The following is a 20,523-nucleotide window of genomic DNA, read 5'->3' as shown; positions in this document are numbered from 1 at the left end:
CATTTTCTCGTATAGAGAGCGGTACTTTTTGAGGATGTTTAGGTAATAAAGAGGAAAATGAAGGGTATATAAGAAAGAAGTACATGGACAGATGTTGGCACGAAAATCGATTACTTGATTAGCTTTGATGGAACCCCAAATCCCCAATGAGACCAGGAAAAGACATCATAGTGTAGCTAACAGCGACAACACATCAAGTAAAAATAAAAAGAGAGAGGAGTAAAATTTGAAACCTGAGTTTAATACCGTTAAACTTGGATTCTAGCACTGCAGCGAGTGCAGTATCGTCTTTCAACGGTCTAAAAAGATTCACCCGATTTATTTTTCTCACTTTTTACCGCAAACACCCAAAATCATTGAAACAGAATACAAAAGACCCATTGCTATTCTCTGTCACGGATTTTTCTATATACAACTGCCATGTATAGTACTTAAACTTCTAAATGTTGTATTTTGATGAGAAGAGCAAGAATGAATGACTGGGAAGATGGTTTGTTTGTGCTAGCCTCGGCCATGTGGAACTTAAGTAAAACATACATAACCTGCAAATACAGTAAATATACTGACTTGAGAGATGCAGCAGCAGCAGCAATTAAGCAAAATCAAGAAAGTAATAAAATAAAAAATATCATTGAGAGAACAAAAACAAAAACTACTAAGAAAGTGTACCCAGAAACAGACAGCCACCTACACCCCACCGTCTCTACATCTCATCAAGCCTCTCAACATTACTTACATATATATTACTAGTAGTGTCTCATCTTCTTGCTCTTCTCTCATCTATTTCTCTTTCTCTGGCTCTTTCACACTCTCTAGAACTGTTAGTTTGGGATTAAACTCAACTAACCTTTTCTGTAAAAAAATACAACATAAATATCTTCCTGTCTTTGGCTTGAAATCTTGTTAGAAGAAGAGAACCATGTCTGTTGTTTTAGTTCTTCCACTGCTCATCATCTTTGCTTTCACCAGCCATTCAGCAGGTAATCTACGTATTCATCATCTCTCTTTGTTTCTTGTTTTTCAGCTTAATCTTTGCTTTCCTAGCTAAATCTAACTTCTGGGGTTTTCTTCTTCTTCTTCTTCTACCTTTTTTAATTTATTTTTTCTGAGCTAAGATTCAGACTTTCATCTAGTTACAGAACATGGGTTTACTTATTTTTTTAATTTATATTAGATTTTTTATTTTTTTATTTTTTTTTATGTGTGTGTGACAAAATTTGTTGATCTGCTTTTATTTTTTGATTTTGAAACACAGATGCTGTATGGTGTGCTTGCAGACCAGATCAGAGTGATGTAGTTCTTCAAAAGGCTATTGACTATGCTTGTGGAAATGGAGCTGATTGTTCAGCCATTAATCAAGGTGGAGTTTGTTACCAACCTAACACTGTGAGGGCTCATTGTTCTTATGCTGTTAACAGCTATTACCAAAAGAAAGGTGGAGCTCAGGGAAGCTGTGAATTTTCCGGCAGTGCAGCTGTTACTTCTACTGACCCAAGTAATTAATTAATTTCTTCTCAAACTTTATTTGGTAATAACAAACTGATCAAGGTACTAATTGATTCTCCATACTTTTCTTTGTTTGTCACAACAGGTCCTGGTGGTTCTTGTACATTTACTTCTGGGTAATTTCTTTGACCCTCTTTTTGTTTTTAATTCTATTTGTATTCAGGATTCTATGTATAGGATGTTTGAAGTGGATGGATAATTTGATACTGATACCTTATTTGGTTGATTAAAATTGATGTGCAAAACAAGTGAACTTCTATGGGTTCAATTCGTATGGGCTACCTGCATTTATGCAATTTAGTGATTGTAGTTTGGACTCCATGTTTCTCATATTGTTCTTGTGACTTTGTTCACTTTTCCTTTTCCTTGTTTAGTTCATTATGGTTCTAGTAATACGTCTTACAGTCTTAGTAATATCCAGGACTTGTTTAATGATAGCACTAGTAATGTTTAATATCTAGAAGACTGTATAACAATTGAATTTTGCTTTCTTTCTCTATTTGCCGCAAATGTATTTATTATTAAAATGTTGTTATGAATGTTGTTGTTTCAATTTGGATGCTTGTGTTATTGCAGAGGCGGTGGTGGCGGAGGAGGAGGAGGAGGAGTGACTGTAAATCCTCCATCTACAACATCACCACCAGGTTCAACTACACCAACAGGTGGATCTTCAACACCTGGTGGGTCAACCATGACACCAGGATCCACCACCACACCTGGGTCATCATCGTCCACATTTTCACCACCTGGAAGCCTCACAAATGGAAACGGCGGAATGATGGGAGGAGGATTTGGTACGGGTTTAGGTCCTTCAGGAACTGGTAGCATTGATACTAGTGACGGCGGAACCGTCTTAAAAAACACTAACTACGTCTCTTTACTACTCACTGTTTGGTTTTCTGCCCTCCTATTCTTATGGGTTTGATGAAGATGAACAAATTTGGTGGCACCGGCGAAGTAGATAAGAGATGACATTTATTCTCCACTAGGGTTTTCTACTTTTTTTTTTTTTTTTTTCCTTTCTAGAGGAATGAAAGTTGGGTGTTGATTCTCCTTTTTGTGTGCGGCAATGAATTTAGATGGATGGTTGTGGGAGAAGAACCTAATCTTTTCAGCCCTTCTTTTTTCTTATCTTTTTGGACATTTTCTTTCTTTCTCTTTTCCTCTTTTTGTATATCTAGAGAGGTGGTAGTAATTTATTATTAAAATTTTAATTATTATTCAGAGGATTATCCAGCACCTTAAAGATTTGATCATATGTATTTTCATGTAGAGGAGTGCTCTGGCTAGTCTAGTTAAATACTGTTATTTTCACCTTCACGGGGATTGCTTTTTGATGTTTTGAATTCTGTTTAAAGGTAAAGTTGATGAATGATTGAGCACCGAAAGAGGATGCGAAACTTGTCATTGCTGCTCCCCTATCTTTGCTAATTTAGGTGAACCGGTGAGAACTGAGAAACACTAACACAGGTGTCGGTTCTTTTAAAGCGATAACATTCGCAGTTTTCAAAAGGTTAAAATCGTAAAACCATAATTATACATGCTCCTGACCCGACAATCAGATGAGCATTGAGGCTCATGTCTCTCGTTGAAGCATGAAAGCTCATGCCATGAAAGCTCTGACTGAGAAGGCTGTCTCTCAGAGTATATGTAGATGTGTAGTCTCTCAGCTGAGGCAACGACGCATCTCATAAATACTGAGCAATATCAGTAATTATTTCTATATATAATCGAAAGATTAGAAGGCTCATAGACAGAAGGCCTGCTAGTATAGAGCGACGACGTCTTCAAGATACAACAAGTTTTCCCTGACTATATAAAGGAAATATGACGTTTCAACAAGCTCATGTTTCTCAATTCTCAGATAATTGATGCTCCAAGACAGCATGCCCGCTAGTATAGAGCCATCAGTTAATTATCTATAATCGTTAACTGAATGTTCAACAATATTCTACGATTCTGAGTAATATTTCGTCATTTCAATTTGTGGTTCTTCCCAGCATAATTCCACGGGTTAGTGATAAATATTCAACGTATGGGCATCTGAGTAGCTCTCGAGTAAGCCCCGATCAAAATTGTGCAAGTGTACTCAGCAATAATGCACAAATGAGCACCTGAATGCACAAACGAGCATTCCAAAACACGAAGGAACGATGAACCTGTGCAAAATAGGAAGAAAATAATAAATAATAAAATATTAATCGAGGCGCTGGGGGACTGGGCCCACCGGCGGGCCGGTCGTGTCGTGGCCAATCCCACGCCCAATTTTATATTTTTATCATATTTTATTATTTTTCCCTGATCTCATGAAAATCTCTTCATTTGAACAAATCTCCTTCGTCTTTAGGAAATTCCCCAGTCTCATGGTGTTTCCTCGTATCAAAGATATAATAAATTTTAGGAAAGGTGTTGCGGGACCGAGCCCATTAGCCGGCCGACCATGCCTTAGCCGTGGCCGGTCCCATACCTCATGATTCCTTATTATTTTATTATTTTCCTCATCCCATGAAAATTCCCTGATTTCATGATATTTCCTCAAATTCATGAAAATTATGTAAAATTAGCAAGAAAACGCACGGGACCCGGGCTCATTGGCCGGCCGACCATGCCTTAGCCATGACCGGTCCCACACGCCCATATCTTATTATTTTAATATTATTTGTTTCCTCATCTCATGGAAACTCCTTCATTTCAAGGAAACTCCCTAGTTTCAGCAAACTCCTTGAATTCATGAAATCTCCCTCAAGTCATAAAAATAATATAAAATTAGGGAAACCCGTGGGACCGGGCCCCAGCCGGCCGGTCCCAAACGCCCTTTTTTTTATGTTTCCCTCATCTCATGGAAACTCCATGATCTCAACAAATTCCTTGGTTTCAACAAACTCTTGGATTTTATGATATTTCTCTAAAATCATGAAGAATATTATAAATTAGGAAAAGTGCCTTGGGACCGGGCTCTTTGGCCGGCCGGCCATGCTTTGGCCATAGCCGGTCCCACACTTCATGGTTCCTTCATTATTTTATTATTTGCTCCTTCATCTCATGAAGTTTTCCTAATTTCAGCAAAAATCCCCGATTTCTTCATATTTTCTCAAATGCACACCAGAAAATATCAAAACTCTCAGGACTGAGACACGGACATTATGGTGACACGGACATCTCTCCTTGACCGATCAAGGTCGGCCCTGAGGCTTGCAAAGAGCCGGTCCCATGTGTTTTAGCAATCTTGACCTAATTTGCTCGATTGTTCATACTGGGTCCAAACTCTTCTCAGACAACTTAGAGCTTGCTCACACGACCATCAGCTGGTCCCACGACCACCAAGGGCCGGTCCCATGAACCCTTGTTCGGTCCTCATCTCTCCATAATCAGGTTCTACTACATGATGCTCACATGAACATTATTTTAATAAATGATTAAACCAGCATTTAATCATATTTTCACCAACTGGTCTTCAAGAGACTTTGGCATTTTGTTCACTTGAGCACCTGGGCTCTACATGGTCGGTTCATCATTTCATGTAGCCGGTCCCTTCTCCATTTCATGAATGATTTTCAATAAATCATCAATTTATCATCAATTCAGCAGTTGACCAAAATTAGGGTTTTGAATCCAAGGTTCATAATTCCAGATTCAAAAGATAATAATTTTATGTTAATCCCATGATCAACATCCTAATTAATTATACTCGGTTCATCTGCCAGTATTTTAGATTTATCTTGGTCCTATTACCAATGATTCCTTAAACGAGCAATATTCACTCAAATGGACAGTATATATTCACGTTAAGAGTTGATTCAACTGTCAATATTCAATAATTCATTAAATGAGCAACATTTGCTCATGTGAGCAGCACTTGCTCATACAAGCAACATTTTCTCATACGAGCAATATTTGTTCAAATCATGAATATTATCAATGTTCAATAATTCATCGGGTGAGCAACATTTTCTCAGATGAGCAATATTTGCTCAGACTAAAGAATACTGGTTCAACTATCAATACTCAACGATTCAGCAGCACAGTTTGCTCAAGTTATCAACATTTATTCTACAATGATTTTTTTTGTCTCAGCAGACATGTTCAATTCATGAGTCTCAGAACATTTGCAAATTATGTTCAACTCAGCAATACAAGGACTCATCGTCCCATAAAGTCAGCAACTGACTAACTAAATACACGTATGTCTTGCAGACTCCACATTCACGAGATATCAATCGTGTCACATGGGGGGATATTAACTAGGGTTTTGGTCTGGCGGTCTACGACAACGTGTGTTCATACACACGATGAAAATGTGAGCAAGTCGTGCAATCAGTTGGAGGAGTTAGCAAAGTAGTGGGTGGAAAGTTAACCAAGTCTCCGCACGATGAGCAACTGGTTTCAAAACGATTTTCCACTTCCATACTCTTTGACTCCAGCAACTGTCACACTTCGTGGAATCATGGTGTTTTCAATTCAGCAATATAAAAAGTCTCTGAATCCTGATTGAAACAGGACAAGAATTTCTCGACAAGTTCACACAGACAATCCTTTGTCTACACGAACTCATTGTTTGAGCAATCACTCTCAATTGAGTAAAATTCAATCATTCAGAAATTTCTTACATAGAATACATAATACACATACAATCTCGATCACATTTGATCTCACACATTTCTCAGCTTCCCTTCTACAGATCATCCCATCCTCTCTTGTGACCGAATTGACTATGGAATGGCCATTGTCTTGGTTTAGGCTGGAGTCCTACAGATTGATCTGTCGAACTTAAAGCACTCCCTTCTTGCAGCGCATCTGTGTGAGGTTGAGCATTTGCTCGGTTGAAGGAGTCTCCTCCACACGGTCATCTCCTCAATTCCGTAAAAAATCAGCAAATCGTTTTTCCCCATCTACAGATTGGCGATCACAGTGGGAGATTAATCTCTCGATTGCAATCTCGATTCTCACAAAGATGGTCGGTCTTAGGTCTACTTCAGAATATCCAGATTCTCACCAGAGTCTTTCGAATGACAATATTCCTCATGCTCGTTCTAAAGGCTCTGGTAACGTTCATCATTCTTACTTCACTACTCCTTTTCTCTCTATTGATGCATCCGATGGAGAGATCCCGTCATTAGCAGAATTGGCATGGAGACAAGGGGTATTGGCCGGAAACATTAATCGGTTGAAAGAAACGATCGACAATCTCTTCACTAGTATGGTGGAGCTGACAAGGATTTTGGGAGCAGAAATGGTGGAACGTCCAAACTCTACTGATGCTCCTCAAACCAATAGTTTCACTACTTACGAGAAGCCAGTGGATCAGGAAGTCGCACACTTGATTGAAAATCTACGTGAACTCCTGCACTTCTCCAAGGATTAACGTAAAAACACGTTCGCTGCACTCAATCAAATATCATCAGACGTGCAACTAACTCCGCCATGCCTAGCAGTTGAAGAAACATCCATGATGTCTGAGTATTCGATCAATAATATCACGTTCGGAGAAGAGGACCGTATGGCAGATGAAGGGCATAATCGAGCCTTGTACGTGACCGTTTTTATCAGAGACTCCGAATTCAATAGAGCTCTTGTCGATACGGGTGCTTCCACAAATATTGTTACTATGAAGACTCTCAAAGCAGCCAAGATTCCGCGGAATAAAATTGTTCTCCATCTCATCTTGATGACGGGCTTTGAAGGAATCCAGATCCATACATATGGATGCACATACATAGACCTGAGGGTGGGGCCTATTCAATCAAAGGCCAAATTTCACGTGATCGAACAAGAGCCTGATTACCACATGATACTTGGAAGACCGTGGATCCATGATAATAAAGTGGTTCCTTCAACATATCATCAATGCATGAAAGTTCTGCTCAATAACAAGATCGTTCGTATTGCAGCTTCATCATCTCTTTACGCTCCGGTCTATGATGCTGAATTCCTTGAATATCAAAAGGACATCCCTGAACCTTCCAGGAAGATATGCATCATTTCACTCCCAAGATGGAAGTCCGTTGAAGAAGTTGCTGACAAACCATCATCCTCAGGCGCTAAGCCGATCAAGTCATCTGCTACGCCGGTCAAGCCGCAAAGACCAGGTCTCAACTCCGGGATCTAATTTCATATCCAGTCATGATGCACAAGGGAGGATCATTTACCACCGACGCAAGGATTAGCAATTAACATGGGAGAACGATGAAAAGTCTCCCCGCCCAGAAGAAACATGTCAGAGCGAACCATCACTCGACGGAGAAGTGCGAGATGCTCCACGACAATTGCAAGGCGACACTGATTCCACCACTGACGATCTTGAAACAATTAACATCGGGACAGAGGACGATCCAAGGCCAGTTTTAATTAGTTCAATGCTGTCACCAGAGGAACGAACGGAACTGATAAATCTATTGAAAGAGTATCAGGATGTTTTTGCTTGGACGTACAAAGAAATGCCTGGACTAGACGACAAATTGGTTACTCATCATTTGCACATCACGCCTGGATCTAAAGCTGTCAAACAACCTCCTAGGCAGTTCGGACACGAAGTTGAGGAATAAATCAAAGTTGAGATTCAGAAGCTACTGGCAGCAGGGTTTATCAAACCCATTCAGCACCCAACATGGTTAACAAATGTTGTTCTTGTCAAGAAGAAAAATGGTCAAATCAGCTGTTGTGTGGATTTCAGGAAACTGAATAAATGTTGTCCAAAGGATGATTTTCCTTTACCCAACATTGATATGCTCGTCGATGCAACCAGTGGTCACGGTATGTTCTCGTTTATGGATGGTTACAGTGGATACAACCAAATCAAGATGTATGAACATGATGCCAACAAGACCGCATTCCGTACTCCTATTGGGAATTTTCACTACACTATGATGCCCTTTGGATTAAAGAATGTAGGTGCTATTTACCAACGAGCCATGACTGCAATATTCCACGACATGATGCACAAGCAAGTGGAGGACTATGTCGATGATGTGGTGGTAAAATCGAAGAAATCAAAGTCGAAGGAATCAAAGTCGACCCATACAAGACAAAATCCATCACTACCATGCCTCTTCCACGCACTGTGAAAGAACTCCAGAGTTTTATGGGCAAGGTAAATTATATTCGATGCTTCATTCCTGGATTAGCTCAACTCATCGCTTCGTTCACTCCTTTGTTAAAGAAAGGAGCAAGTTTTACATGGACGACTATCCAACAAGAAGCATTCCAGAAGATACAACGGATACTGATATCACCTGCTGTCATGAAATCTCCAGTGCAAGGACGACCATTAATACTTTACACAACTTCCAGTGATGTGGCTATCGGAGCACTTCTTGCTCAAGAAGACGAAGAAGGTATCGAACGTCCAATCTACTATTTCAGCTGCATAATGAGAGATGCTCGATATCCAAAAGCTGAAAGAACGTGTATAACATTAGTGCATGCGATCCAGAAATTCAGACATTACTTGCTATCCAACAAGGTTGTGCTCGTCTCCAAAGCCGACCCAATAAAGTTTTTACTATCGAAACCCGTCTTGATGGGGATACCATCAAAGTGGCTACTTCAGATGTCGGAGTTCGACATAGCTTGTGTACCACCTAAAGCGATCAAAGGCCAAGCAGTTGCAGACCTACTTGCCGCTTTCCCAGGTAAAGATACGACAATGTTACATGAAGATTTGCCCGACGAGTTTCCAGAAGTCTTAGTCATCAAGGAAGAGACGTAGCTTTTATATACTTTGACGGATCCGCCACCCCTAATAATGATGTTAACTCGCCCTGTTCGTCGGCCTCACATGGCGTGCGGTCATCTAGTATATCCATCATATTCCCAAAAAGAAAAAAAAAACCGGATCCACCAGTAAGCCCTTGTAGCGTAAAACTAATGGAGAACACTTTATGGGCCAAAATCAGAGTCCAAATAGGGTCCAATCCAAGGTGGCATTCAGCCATTGGTTGTACGCGGTCATCTTTGTACTGTGCTAGGGTTAGCCGAGTCTGCCGTCCGAAATCCAATTAAAAAAAGACACGTAGCACACGACTTTATCAAATCTCTTCTCCGATTAATTAAAGCAACTACTAATTTTCCCCAGTCTGAGTAAAAAACAGGAATTGAAAGTAGAGAGAAGAGGAAACACAAATTGAAATTTCTCAGTGACCAGTCGAGTTGATTGATATTGTTTGGAAGACATGGATTCTCAGAGACCAGGAGGAGCACCTCGACCTCCTCAAGGAGGTGGTGCCGATGCTGGAGATGCATCTTTCATTCTCACTGTTCTAATTGCTCTCGTCGCAATCGCTGCTCTGGTATGTGTTTTCTCTTTCACTCACTCTATTTTTATGTTGGAACAGTTTCTTATGTTTCGATTCTCAAGTTTATTTGTTTGATTTCGATTTTATGATTTATTCCCTCAATGTTGATGATGATACTTTTTGTAGATTATGTTTGTATTTCTGTAGTTTTTTAAGGAGATTAGGTATTCGATTGGAATTGTTTTTTTACTTCTTTGACTTCCGATGAGCCTTAGTTTTGAAATGGAAACACTCGGATTAGGTATATTAGGGTTTTTTGTTTGTTTGTGATTTGAGTATGTAGATGTATGATCAAGAGCAAGATGGATGAGTACTCTTGGTAAAATAGTCTGATCTAAGTCATAGTATGTATTAATCTATGTGTAGGACTCATCAGGTGAGTATGATTGGGTTCAATGTTAGTACTGGGATTTAAAGTGAAGGATTATGGAGAGGATGCTATTAGCCAACATGTAGCAGTTATATTAAAAGGAAATTTATCCTTCATTTCTCAGTAGTTTGCGTGAGCTTTAAAAAGGCTGTTATTGCATCATTTCAGTTATGAAGTATGTGTGAAGGGCAAAGAAAATGAATCATAATATGAGGTCAATGAATACTTAGATGGTTAGGCAGTGACTAATGAATCTTGCTCACAATTCAAAGTTTAAGTCTAAGTTCATATGATTCTGCCTATATATATGTCGTACTTGGGTTGTTCTCTTACATCTATGCCTAGCAACAACACTGTAAGCTAATGTTATTGCGGCTATGTTGGCATACTTTAGTGAAGTACATGTCATCTTGTATCAGTTTGTGTTTTAACCAAGTGCAATTTGTGTTTGACAGATATTGATTCCAGCATCATTGTCAGCATCAAACAGCACTTTCTCCAGTTTACATCAAGTCCCGGAAGGTCATGTTGGTGTGTACTGGAGAGGGGGTGCCCTTCTCAAAACAATTACAGATCCAGGTAAGGATTCTTGTACATTATTGTTTACCACTTGCATTGGGTACACTGTGATTGCAAGAATATTAATTTGCTCGCATGAACTTGTTTGAGTTCTCCAGGTTTTCATGTAAAGATGCCATTGATAACTCAGTTTGAGCCCATCCAGGTGACGCTGCAGACAGATCAGGTGAATGTCCTCTGAGCTTTAAATCTTGCAATGATGAAATTGGATAATCAGAATCATGCCTAATCATCTTGTTTAGTAAAACTGACAGCAAGAAACTTTGAACCCTGGATGTTTAGACGTTTTGCGACTTGAGTTGAGTGATATAAGATATGGAGGTGTATTGGTCAGATAAGTGACTTGTGTCACCATTATAGTTTATCTATTGTTGGGGTTACTTTTCATATCCTTCACTGATCCGTCAATCTTAATTACCAGCAGCTCAATGTATTCCAAGTGGGCAAATACCTAGCCAGCATATTTTGCACTTCGGTGATTTAATTTGAATTATATGCCTCTGGCCAAGATCTAATTATAAATCTAAGAATGGAATTAAACAATAGTATTTCTATTTGTTTCCTAAAAGATTTCTTTTCCCAATTCTGCAGGTCAAGGATATACCCTGTGGTACAAAAGGTGGTGTGATGATCCACTTTGAAAAGATCGAGGTAAACCATTGAACATTGATTGTTTTTCTGTCTCCGCCAATCCGTTGAAGCTTTTAGTGTTAGCTGTTACTTCTGGCCTTTCTTCAGTTTGAGGTTTCACTTATGTTTCCTTGTTTCCTCTGTAGGTTGTCAATCGTCTCCGTAAGGACTATGTGTACGAGACTCTGCTCAACTACGGAGTACAGTATGACAAAACATGGATTTATGATAAGATACACCACGAGATCAATCAGTTCTGCAGTGCCCAATCCCTTCAGCAAGTTTACATTGACAAGTTTGATCAGGCAAGTAGATATTTTAAACTACGCTCTTGTTACCACTCATTATGCGGAGTAGTTGCTTGACTTTCAACCCCTTGATAGCATGACCAAATATAGTGGATTGAGGGAACTGTATAGTTGCTAAGACATCATATTATATGTTCTCTTTTCTATTTATCTCCCGTGAACCGAGTAAAACAATATATCTGACAGTGAAATTTTTCAGATTGATGAAAGAATGAAAGAAGCTCTGCAGGGTGACTGCACACAGTATGCCCCAGGCATTGAAATTCTAAGTGTGCGTGTCACTAAACCCACTATCCCACAGTCTATTAGGCGCAACTTTGAGCAAATGGAGGAGGAGCACACCAAGGTAATTTTTTTCTGACCTTAAATGTAGTGGCGATGTTAAAGAATATGGAGTAAGCTTCCCCCCACTTGTCATACCCTGCGAACCCACATATTAGGAAAACTTCCCCGTAGAAAATCTTAAATTCTTAAAAGTCTTAGCCAGTTGCTTTTGCATGATATCATTGATTATAAGTAGCTTTAGATCAAAGTACTCTAAACAATTAACTTTTTCAGCACTTTAGCAAGTCATTCCTAGTGTGTTTGTCTGTTTCTCTTAGATAATATAGGGCGTTTCTTCTTTGATTGAAAGAACTCATATGCAGAAATTTTTTTTGTCATAAACATCACATGTTTTTCTCTTAAAAGTTAGATGGGAACTAAAAAGTATCAGCTTGAGTCTACTGCATTTAGACTACCTTGTTCGCCCAAGGCAAGGCTAAAACATCAATAAATCCTTAATGTGTAGCTACTAAGGGTAAAGCTTGCAGAAGCCCATGCTAGAAGGCTACCTTGCTGGTTATTTCTAACAGTTAACCAGTGTTCTTTCTAGGTCTTAATTGCTGTTGAAAAACAAAAGGTAGCTGAAAAAGAAGCGGAGACACAGAAAAAGATCGCCTTAGCAGACGCCGAGAAGAATTCGCAGGTTAGCAAGATCCGCATGGAACAGATGTTGACTGAGAAAACTAGTGCCATGAAGCAAGAGGAGATTGACAATCATATGTACCTGGCCCGTGAGAAAAGCTTAGCTGATGCTGACTACTATAAGTAACTTTCTAATCTTCAAACTGTTCAATGTGGTTCTACCACTCCATAAAAATCCAGGTGTATGCATATCTACTAAATCTAATGGCTGATCTGCATTTGCTTCTCTTGTTTTTTTTCTTCTCCAGAGTGATTAAAGAAGCCGAAGCAAACAAATTGAAGCTGACACCCGAGTTCCTTGAACTCAAGTTTATTCAAGCCATTGCCAACAATTCTAAGATCTTTTTCGGAGACAAGGTCTAATAAATTACTTCTTATATTTACCTTTTTCTGCATTATATCTTCTTTTGTCATTAGTTCCATTACTTATATTGCCAATCTAAAATTGTTGTTGCAGGTACCCAATATGATATTGGATCAAAGACTTCTGGGGAATTTCTTAAACAACCCTGCGAATAGACAGATGGCAGACATCTAGGCTGTGTTTTCTAGATTGTTGTTATAGGAAAGCTGAATGATACAAGGAAAAGAATTTCAGGGAGAAATGGATATTTTTGAGATGTGTATAGGCCAAAATATTTAATCTTTTTTAACCTTTAACCAAACCCAACTAATCATTTTAGCAGTTTGCATGTGCTGTAAAAGTTTCAAATTTCTGTCAAAACTATCTAACAATTTGGGTTATGAAGTTCACTTTGGAATTTCTTGCCACGTGATCTCTTTTCCACTGCATCAAGCTCTTTTGCTCCTTGACAGGTACTAGATTTAATTGCAGGTTTGATTTTCTGGGTTTTTAGCCATCTCTACCTGTTTGATAATGAGTGAGATTTTTTATGCTGAAAAAATTGATAATGATTCTGAATGCGAATTGAATTTTAAGTGTAAAACACCAAAACCCTTCACGTTTTTGACAAAATGCTTAAAGGGTTTGTTTGGGAGCTTGGAAATGGGACAACATAGTCCAGGATAGTGTATCTTAATTTGATTTATGATAATCTTGATATCGAGTTTTGACAAAATTCTATCCAGTTTTAGTGTTGTTTGCCTCAATCCAACAGCGGATTAACCTTGAGATTGATCATTTTTAACTCAAGTTGCGCAAGTTGGGAAACGGGGAGAACAGGTTTTCTGGAGAATACCATAACTAGGAATTACCTATAGATCCTATTATAGTGTTCGTACTTAGTGGCAGGTCCACCCACTAAAGCCCAGTAATCGGAGGTCCATAATAAAAAGAAAACAGAAAAATGGACCCAATTTTTTAAGCCTTGGTCCTGCACACATGTGGAACATATGGGGACGTATTTTTAAATACCGAAAACACCCTGAAGTATATAAAAGCAGTAACCAAATCCATTTCTTCTTCATTTTCTCGATCTATTCTTCTTCTTCTTCTTCTTCTTCTTCTTCTTCATTTTCTCATCTGTGGTTCGGTGAAGAGCTCCGGCTATGAAGATCTTCTGAGGTGTTGATCAATTCGTGAACTCAAACTAAGATTAATCGGTAGGTTCACTTCCTTACTGTTGGTATAGTTTAGGTTTTCATTTTTCCTTTCTTTTTCAAAAGCTTATTTTAATTTAGGTTTTTCTCTTCTCGGATTAAAGAAATTTTTATGTTTATAGCAAAATCTAATGTTTAGGCATTAGATCTGATGTTGATGGTAAACTGGAAGAGTTTACTTTCGTCGATTTGGTATGATCTCTGAGTGTGTTTGTGTTGCACCGCGTTTTTTAATTGATTTTTGGGTTCGATCCATGAGTACGTATATGTAATACTGAAATATCTGCTTTGATTCGGTTATATTCAGAGTTTTGTCATTGTTTTTGGATTCGATCCATGAGTGTATTTGTGTTGCACCGCGTTTTTTAATTAATTTTTAGGTTCGATCCATGAGTACGTATATGTAATACTGAAATATCTGCTTTGATTCGGTTATATTCAGAGTTTTGTCATTGTTTTTGGGTTCGATCCATGAGTACGATGTGTAATACTGAAATATGTGCTTTGATTCTGTTATATTCAGAATTTTGTCATTGTTTTTGGGTTCGATCCATGAGTACGAAGATTTTTAGAACATCTTGATCGATTCAAGAACCCAAATCAATTCTAGCCTTTGGTAAGTTGATTTTCCTTATTAATCTTCTTCTCGTAATGTTTATTCGAAGGTTTAGACCTTATCAGAGGAATAGTTATCGTTCTATCTTTTCCTTTCAGACATTCATCTCCGCCGTAACCTAGACAATGGTGCCCGTAAACCTACCTGTTGTCAAATTTTTCTGTGGCCGTGTTTCAGATGGAAAAATCTTAATCAAAAGCTTGTTTTCTGGTTTCCTCAGATCGTTAGGTAGAGATGCTGTTAATGATCCAACCATAATGATCCCAATTCAAAACATGATTCAAAATGCTGTGTTCAGTGCAGGTAGAGATTGTGTGAATGATCAAACTATAATGGGTGCGATTGAGAATAGAGCTCAAAAGGTTTTGTTCAAGGCTGTATTAGGAGCTATTTCAGGGTTTAGATTAGCTGTAGGAATAAGTTATTTGGTGTATAAACAAGTTATGAAGAAATTCAGTCCGTCTCCACCAAAAAAGTTAAACAATCAAAGGTATTTGAAGAAGTCGAAGCTGAAATTAAAGGATGGACAATTCACTGAAGTAGAGGTGATTGAGAGAGAAATCGAAATTGATGAAGATGGATTTGTGGCTGGAAGTTCTGCACTGACTCGGGAGGAGAGGGTCGGTTAAAAGGTGATGTTAATCTTATTTGAAACACTGATGACATGAACACTTAATCAATTAGGTTTAGTATTAATATTTTGAAAATCTGACACAGATTTTAGCCTGGGAATGGTATAGTAAACCCTGGGAATGATATAGATTTTGGAGGGAATTTTGTTGTTGGTGGAGATGTGAATATATATAAGTAAATTAGGTGGTAACTGGTGGTGGTGGTACATATTTTGAGGGAATTCAACTAGTTTATATTGTTGGTGAAGAGATACTAGGTTGAATTCAAATAGAACTTATTGTTACTTTGAACTTGATACTTATGATCTTATTATTTAAGATGTTTGTTCTCTTTATTTGTTATATTGATTTTATCAGATGAATATAGTTTGAATGCCTAGTTAAAGTTCTTACTGAATGCTAATTTGATTGATTAAATACCATTGTAGAGCTTGGTGATGCACAATTGCACATTCACTTGTATGATATGTTATTTGTTGAGATAGGAGTTAAGAATGTGGCTAAATGATGTGATTCGTTGAGATTCGTTGTGCTGCCATCCACGTTGGTATTTTATGTGATTTTTCCTTAATACCTATACAAGTATTTGTTCTGCCTTTTCGTGCTTGGGTCTGGTTTCTGGTTTGCCCCTAAAATGCTTGATTTAATGCCTGCTCGAAGTTCTATTAATCTTAGTTTTGTAGTTTTTTGGTTAGTATTGTTTCTGTAATTCCATACATGTATTTGTTTTCTTACTTAGACCTTAAACTGTCTGTTTTATTGTCTGATAGAAGGTCATGGTTTAATCCTAACCTATTTGTGATGTCTGCAACCGTGGATTTGTTTCTTTTCTGATCCTATCTTGTATGTTCTAGTTTCTGAGCAACTTTGTTTGCTCTGTTTTTTAATTCCCCTGCAAGGTCAATTATCTCCTTATTGCCTATCTTTTTCCTCCTCGGTCATCGGTAAGTGGCATCACCCTCCCCTCTTTTTTCTGTTGTTTTAAACAGTCACGGTGTTTATTGTCTGATCTCTTACCATTATTTTAAGGTCGGTTGGCCTAATCTTGTTGAGCTATTTTTCACTTGTCAATAACTGTTTGGTTTTATTGCCTAGTTTGCGCTGTTTTATTATCTTGGTCTTGTCGAACAGTTACTATCTAGTGCTACATTGTTGCCTCTGCTTTTAGCTGTTTAGTTTTATGTGTCAGTGTGTTTTCTAGGCTGGTTTTTTCCTTTGTGTATAGATATTCATCATAACCATCTAGTTTCGTGTGGAACAGTTTTTACCCAGTGCTGCCTTTGTTAACTCAACTAGCTCAGTTTCCTTGTTAACAACACCTGACTACTTAAAATCTTTATCACCAATTTTGTACTTCTTCTTTGATACCCTAAAGTCGTCAGAAGTTCTAGACAATAAGGTGCTACCAATTTGCATAGGTAATCATTTTCTTATCAGAGTTTCAGTTTTTATTTTTCTCTAATTTAGTTTGCTCTCTTTGTCTAGTAGTGTTTTCAGTCTTCCGAATCCTTTTGCATTTCTCTGGGTCAAACCAGTATTGTTAATTTATTTATCTTTCCTTGATGAACAATGATGCTAGATGGTTTTTGTTTGTTTGTGTCTTCTAGCCTATTTGTCTAAGCAGATAAATAGACAACCATTTTGTTTGTGGTGTTCTTGGAACAGTGATGTCGGAAAAGATATGTAGCGTTGATGCATAGTAAGCTGATACTCACATTTACGTTTCTGCAACCATTTTTGTTGGACGTCTAGAAAAGATTTATTTCATTGATTTCGAGTACGGGTCGTACAGCTACAGAGGCTATGATATTGGAAACCACTTCAATGAATATGCAGGATTTGATTGTGACTATAGCTTGTAAGTTTTTCTTATTACATCAGTTCCTCTTCACTCTAAGTGGAATTCTGAAAAAATGTGCTTAATTGTTGCTTATGTGGTTTTGATGTAGGTACCCCAATAAGGATGCACAATATCATTTCTTTAGGCATTATTTGAAGCCTGACGTACCACAAGAGGTATGCAAAATATTTATCATTGATTCTTACAGATTTGTACTCTACCTGGAAGCAGTGCAACAAATATGTACTCGAATTTGTAAGCATCCAGATATATTATCGGATTTGTAAGCAGTACGACAGATATGTACTCAGATTTCTAAGCAGTGCGACAGATATGTACTCAAATTTGTAAACAGTGTAGCAAATATGTAATTGAATTTTTAAGCAGTGTACCAGATATGTACTCTCAAATTTGTAAGCAGTGTAGACACACATGTTTGGTAGTAATGGGTATTATGGACATTTCCATGTTTTAATTAATTTTGGACCTCTGGATAAATAAAAGATCCGGTTGGACCTTACTATAAATAACTATATGGGCCTAGGACCAAACAAGAAATTTTCCATACCATAAACCCAACTTTTTGGCCTCCTAAAACCAAGGATGAATTAGTTATCCTTATCCCAGCCTGGAGTAAGATGTAGACAAACACTTTTCAACCGTTTTTTTTTTTTGTGATAACCCAACCTAGGTTGGGATATCCCAGTTCCCAAACACTACCTAAGTTATTTACCCAGCAGTTTGCTTAAAACAAGCAGCCTCGATTGTTGTTGGTTCCAGTTACGGCCCAATCCTAGGTCGCATTCACCCATTAGTTGAGGGATCTTTGTTGTGTCCACAAACACAAAATATATAACACGTAGCTCAAGAGCACACCAATTTTACTTAGTCCCCAAGAAATTCCTTTAAAAATACCGAGCGAAAAACAAAAATAGAAGTTTCTTTAAGTATTTATAGAGTAGTAGCAATCGGAAGAAACACAAATTTTCCGCATAATTGAAATTTCTCTGGTCAGCCGAGTAACAGGAGTTGATTGATATTGTTTGGAAGACATGGATTGGAGGAGCACCTCGACCTCCTCTTCAAGGCGGCGATGCTGGAGATACATCTTTCATTCTCACTGTTCTAATTGCTTTCATCGCAATCGCTGCTCTGGTTTTTCTCTTTAACTCGCTCTAGAATTATCAGTAGCTTTACTTTACATAGTACCAATTCAAATATTAAATCATATGTCTAGCAACAACACTTTGTAAGCATATGATATTGCAACATAATTAGGCTAACTTCCGGACCCTAGTTAGTTCTTGCCTTCAGTAAAGTACCTGCGATTTTGTGTTTTAACCAAGTGCAATTTGTGTTACACAGATATTGATTCCAGCATCATTGTCAGCATCAAACAGCACTTTCTCGATTTTACATCAGGTCCTGGAAGGTCATGTTGGGGTATACTGGAGAGGGGGTGCCCTTCTCAAAACAATTACTGATCCAGGTACGTATGGATTATTGTTGAACTCCACTTGCATTGCGTACACGGTGGTTGCCAGAATGTTAATATGCTCGCATGAACTTATTTGAATTCAACAGGTTTTCATTTGAAGATGCCATTGATAACTCAATTTGAGCCCGTCCAGGTGACTCTCCAGACAGATCAGGTGAAGGATATTCCATGTGGTACAAAGGGTGGTGTTATGATATACTTTGAAAAGATCGAGGTACTTATTGAACATCAATTGTTATTAATTTGTTGAAGCTTTTAGTGTTAGCTGTTATTCTGGCTGTTCTCCATAGTTAAAGAGATTTCTCATATGTGTTTCCTCTGTATAGGTTGTTAATCGTCTTCGTAAAGACTATGTGTACGAGACTCTGCTCAACTACGGCGTACAGTATGACAAACTATGGATTTATGATAAGATTCATCACGAGATCAATCATTTCTGCAGTGCCCAATCCCTTCACCAAGTTTACATTGACAAGTTTGATCAGGCAAGTAGACATATTAAACAACTATATATCTTGTCATATATATGTTCTCTATTTTGTTAATCTGACATGAAGGGTTGAAAATTTTCAGATAGATGAAAATATGAAAGAAGCTCTGCAGGTTGACTGCACACGGTATGCCCCAGGCATTGAAATTCTAAGCGTGCGTGTCACTAAACCCACTATCCCACAATCTATAAGGCGCAATTTTGAGCTAATGGAGGAGGAGCACTCCAAGGTAAAAAAATACATGAGTAAATAGCGCGTCTTGTTCCTTAATCATTTTCTTTGAGCAATTTATTTAACAGCTTGGCGCCGGTTTTTTGTTTAGGTGTTGATTTCTGTTGAGCAACAAGCGGTAGCTGAAAAAGAAGCTGAGACACAGAGAAAGATTGCTTTAGCAGATGCCGAGAAGCGTTGGCAGGTTAGCAAGATTCACATGGAACAGATGCTGAGTGAGAAAGCTAGTGCCCAGAGGCAAGAGGAAATTGATAATCAGATGTACTTGGCCCGTGAGAAAAGCTTGGCAGATGCCAACTACTATAAGTAAATTCCTGATCTTCTGCCTGTTCAATTTGTATCTAGTATTCCCAGGTGCATTACTGATTTGCATTTGTTTTCTTTTTCCTTCAGAGTGATAAAAGAAGCCGAAGCAAACAAGTTGAAGCTTACACCCGAGTTCCTTGAGCTCAATTTTATTCAAACCATTGCAAACAACTCTAAAATCTTCTTTGGAGACAAGGTCTGATTAATTACTGTTTGCGTTTATTCTTCATTACACTTCTCCTGTCAGTAGTTCCATTATCTAAAAAGTAAAGGAAAATTCGTTGTCGCAGGTACCTGTTGAATTCTTGTGCCGGAAAAAGTTTTAACCTGGGCTTCGAAACTATTTTTTCACATTGGAAATTCTTGTCCCGGAAAAAAAACAACCATATAACAAAAAAACCAATTGCACAGTGATTGGATTGGCCCTTCGACTACGGACCATATATCGCAATCCACTCTGGCTCTGCCAACAGGAGCCTGCAATACTATCGTTGGTAATCATCGATGTGGGACTATGATTGTGCTCGTGAATGTTTCAAAACTTAAGAGGTGTAGAGGAATTTCATGGTCTGTTTCCCGATGGACACCTCGACACCACCGTATATCCACGGAGACAGCCAGGGGGTTAGTCGTGGGAGAGTTCGAGAGATTTTAATGTATTTAGATTTTCTCCTGTTAGTCCTGAGGGAGTTTGAGGGA

The 20,523-nt window shown here is 38.3% G+C and overlaps 3 protein-coding genes across 3 annotated transcripts; all 3 read left to right on the top strand.

Moving 5' to 3' along the window:
• The first annotated feature begins 681 nt into the window (after positions 1 to 681).
• LOC113271746 (PLASMODESMATA CALLOSE-BINDING PROTEIN 2-like) lies at positions 682 to 2,826 on the top strand. Its single transcript, XM_026521649.1, has 4 exons — positions 682 to 980; positions 1,256 to 1,495; positions 1,592 to 1,622; positions 2,083 to 2,826. The coding sequence occupies exons 1-4, from the start codon at positions 920 to 922 to the stop codon at positions 2,429 to 2,431; spliced, it is 681 nt and encodes a 226-aa protein (XP_026377434.1). The 5' UTR covers positions 682 to 919; the 3' UTR covers positions 2,432 to 2,826.
• A 6,752-nt stretch (positions 2,827 to 9,578) lies between these two features.
• On the top strand, positions 9,579 to 13,442 carry LOC113271745 (erlin-2-B-like). Its single transcript, XM_026521648.1, has 9 exons — positions 9,579 to 9,791; positions 10,623 to 10,746; positions 10,845 to 10,912; positions 11,338 to 11,397; positions 11,523 to 11,681; positions 11,884 to 12,030; positions 12,559 to 12,773; positions 12,899 to 13,007; positions 13,108 to 13,442. Exons 1-9 carry the CDS (start codon positions 9,675 to 9,677, stop codon positions 13,186 to 13,188), a joined length of 1,080 nt encoding a protein of 359 aa, XP_026377433.1. The 5' UTR covers positions 9,579 to 9,674; the 3' UTR covers positions 13,189 to 13,442.
• Positions 13,443 to 17,125: 3,683 nt separating this feature from the next.
• Positions 17,126 to 20,026, top strand: LOC113273363 (erlin-2-B-like). The gene is made up of 10 exons (XM_026523099.1): positions 17,126 to 17,157; positions 17,251 to 17,316; positions 17,408 to 17,474; positions 18,325 to 18,453; positions 18,664 to 18,787; positions 18,883 to 19,010; positions 19,123 to 19,281; positions 19,370 to 19,516; positions 19,610 to 19,824; positions 19,912 to 20,026. The coding sequence occupies exons 1-10, from the start codon at positions 17,126 to 17,128 to the stop codon at positions 20,024 to 20,026; spliced, it is 1,182 nt and encodes a 393-aa protein (XP_026378884.1).
• Positions 20,027 to 20,523: the final 497 nt, after the last annotated feature.

Source organism: Papaver somniferum, chromosome 4 (genome assembly GCF_003573695.1).
Source record: "Papaver somniferum cultivar HN1 chromosome 4, ASM357369v1, whole genome shotgun sequence".
Lineage (NCBI taxonomy): Eukaryota > Viridiplantae > Streptophyta > Magnoliopsida > Ranunculales > Papaveraceae > Papaver > Papaver somniferum.
Note: the sequence above shows the minus strand (reverse complement) of the source record. Positions and strands in the feature narration are given on the sequence as shown.

Bases quoted from the DNA above. Each gene is read 5' to 3' on its own strand.
- LOC113273363 (XM_026523099.1), top strand. From the start codon at position 17,126: ATGTCGGAAAAGATATGTAGCGTTGATGCATA. The intron at 17,158-17,250 runs GTAAGCTGATAC...CGGGTCGTACAG, and splicing joins ATATGTAGCGTTGATGCATA to CTACAGAGGCTATGATATTG. The intron at 17,475-18,324 runs GTATGCAAAATA...GCCGAGTAACAG, and splicing joins AGCCTGACGTACCACAAGAG to GAGTTGATTGATATTGTTTG.
- LOC113271745 (XM_026521648.1), top strand. From the start codon at position 9,675: ATGGATTCTCAGAGACCAGGAGGAGCACCTCGACCTCCTCAAGGAGGT. The intron at 11,398-11,522 runs GTAAACCATTGA...TTTCCTCTGTAG, and splicing joins TCCACTTTGAAAAGATCGAG to GTTGTCAATCGTCTCCGTAA. The intron at 12,774-12,898 runs GTAACTTTCTAA...TTTCTTCTCCAG, and splicing joins GCTGATGCTGACTACTATAA to AGTGATTAAAGAAGCCGAAG.
- LOC113271746 (XM_026521649.1), top strand. From the start codon at position 920: ATGTCTGTTGTTTTAGTTCTTCCACTGCTCATCATCTTTGCTTTCACC. The intron at 981-1,255 runs GTAATCTACGTA...TTTGAAACACAG, and splicing joins TTTCACCAGCCATTCAGCAG to ATGCTGTATGGTGTGCTTGC. The intron at 1,623-2,082 runs GTAATTTCTTTG...GTGTTATTGCAG, and splicing joins TCTTGTACATTTACTTCTGG to AGGCGGTGGTGGCGGAGGAG.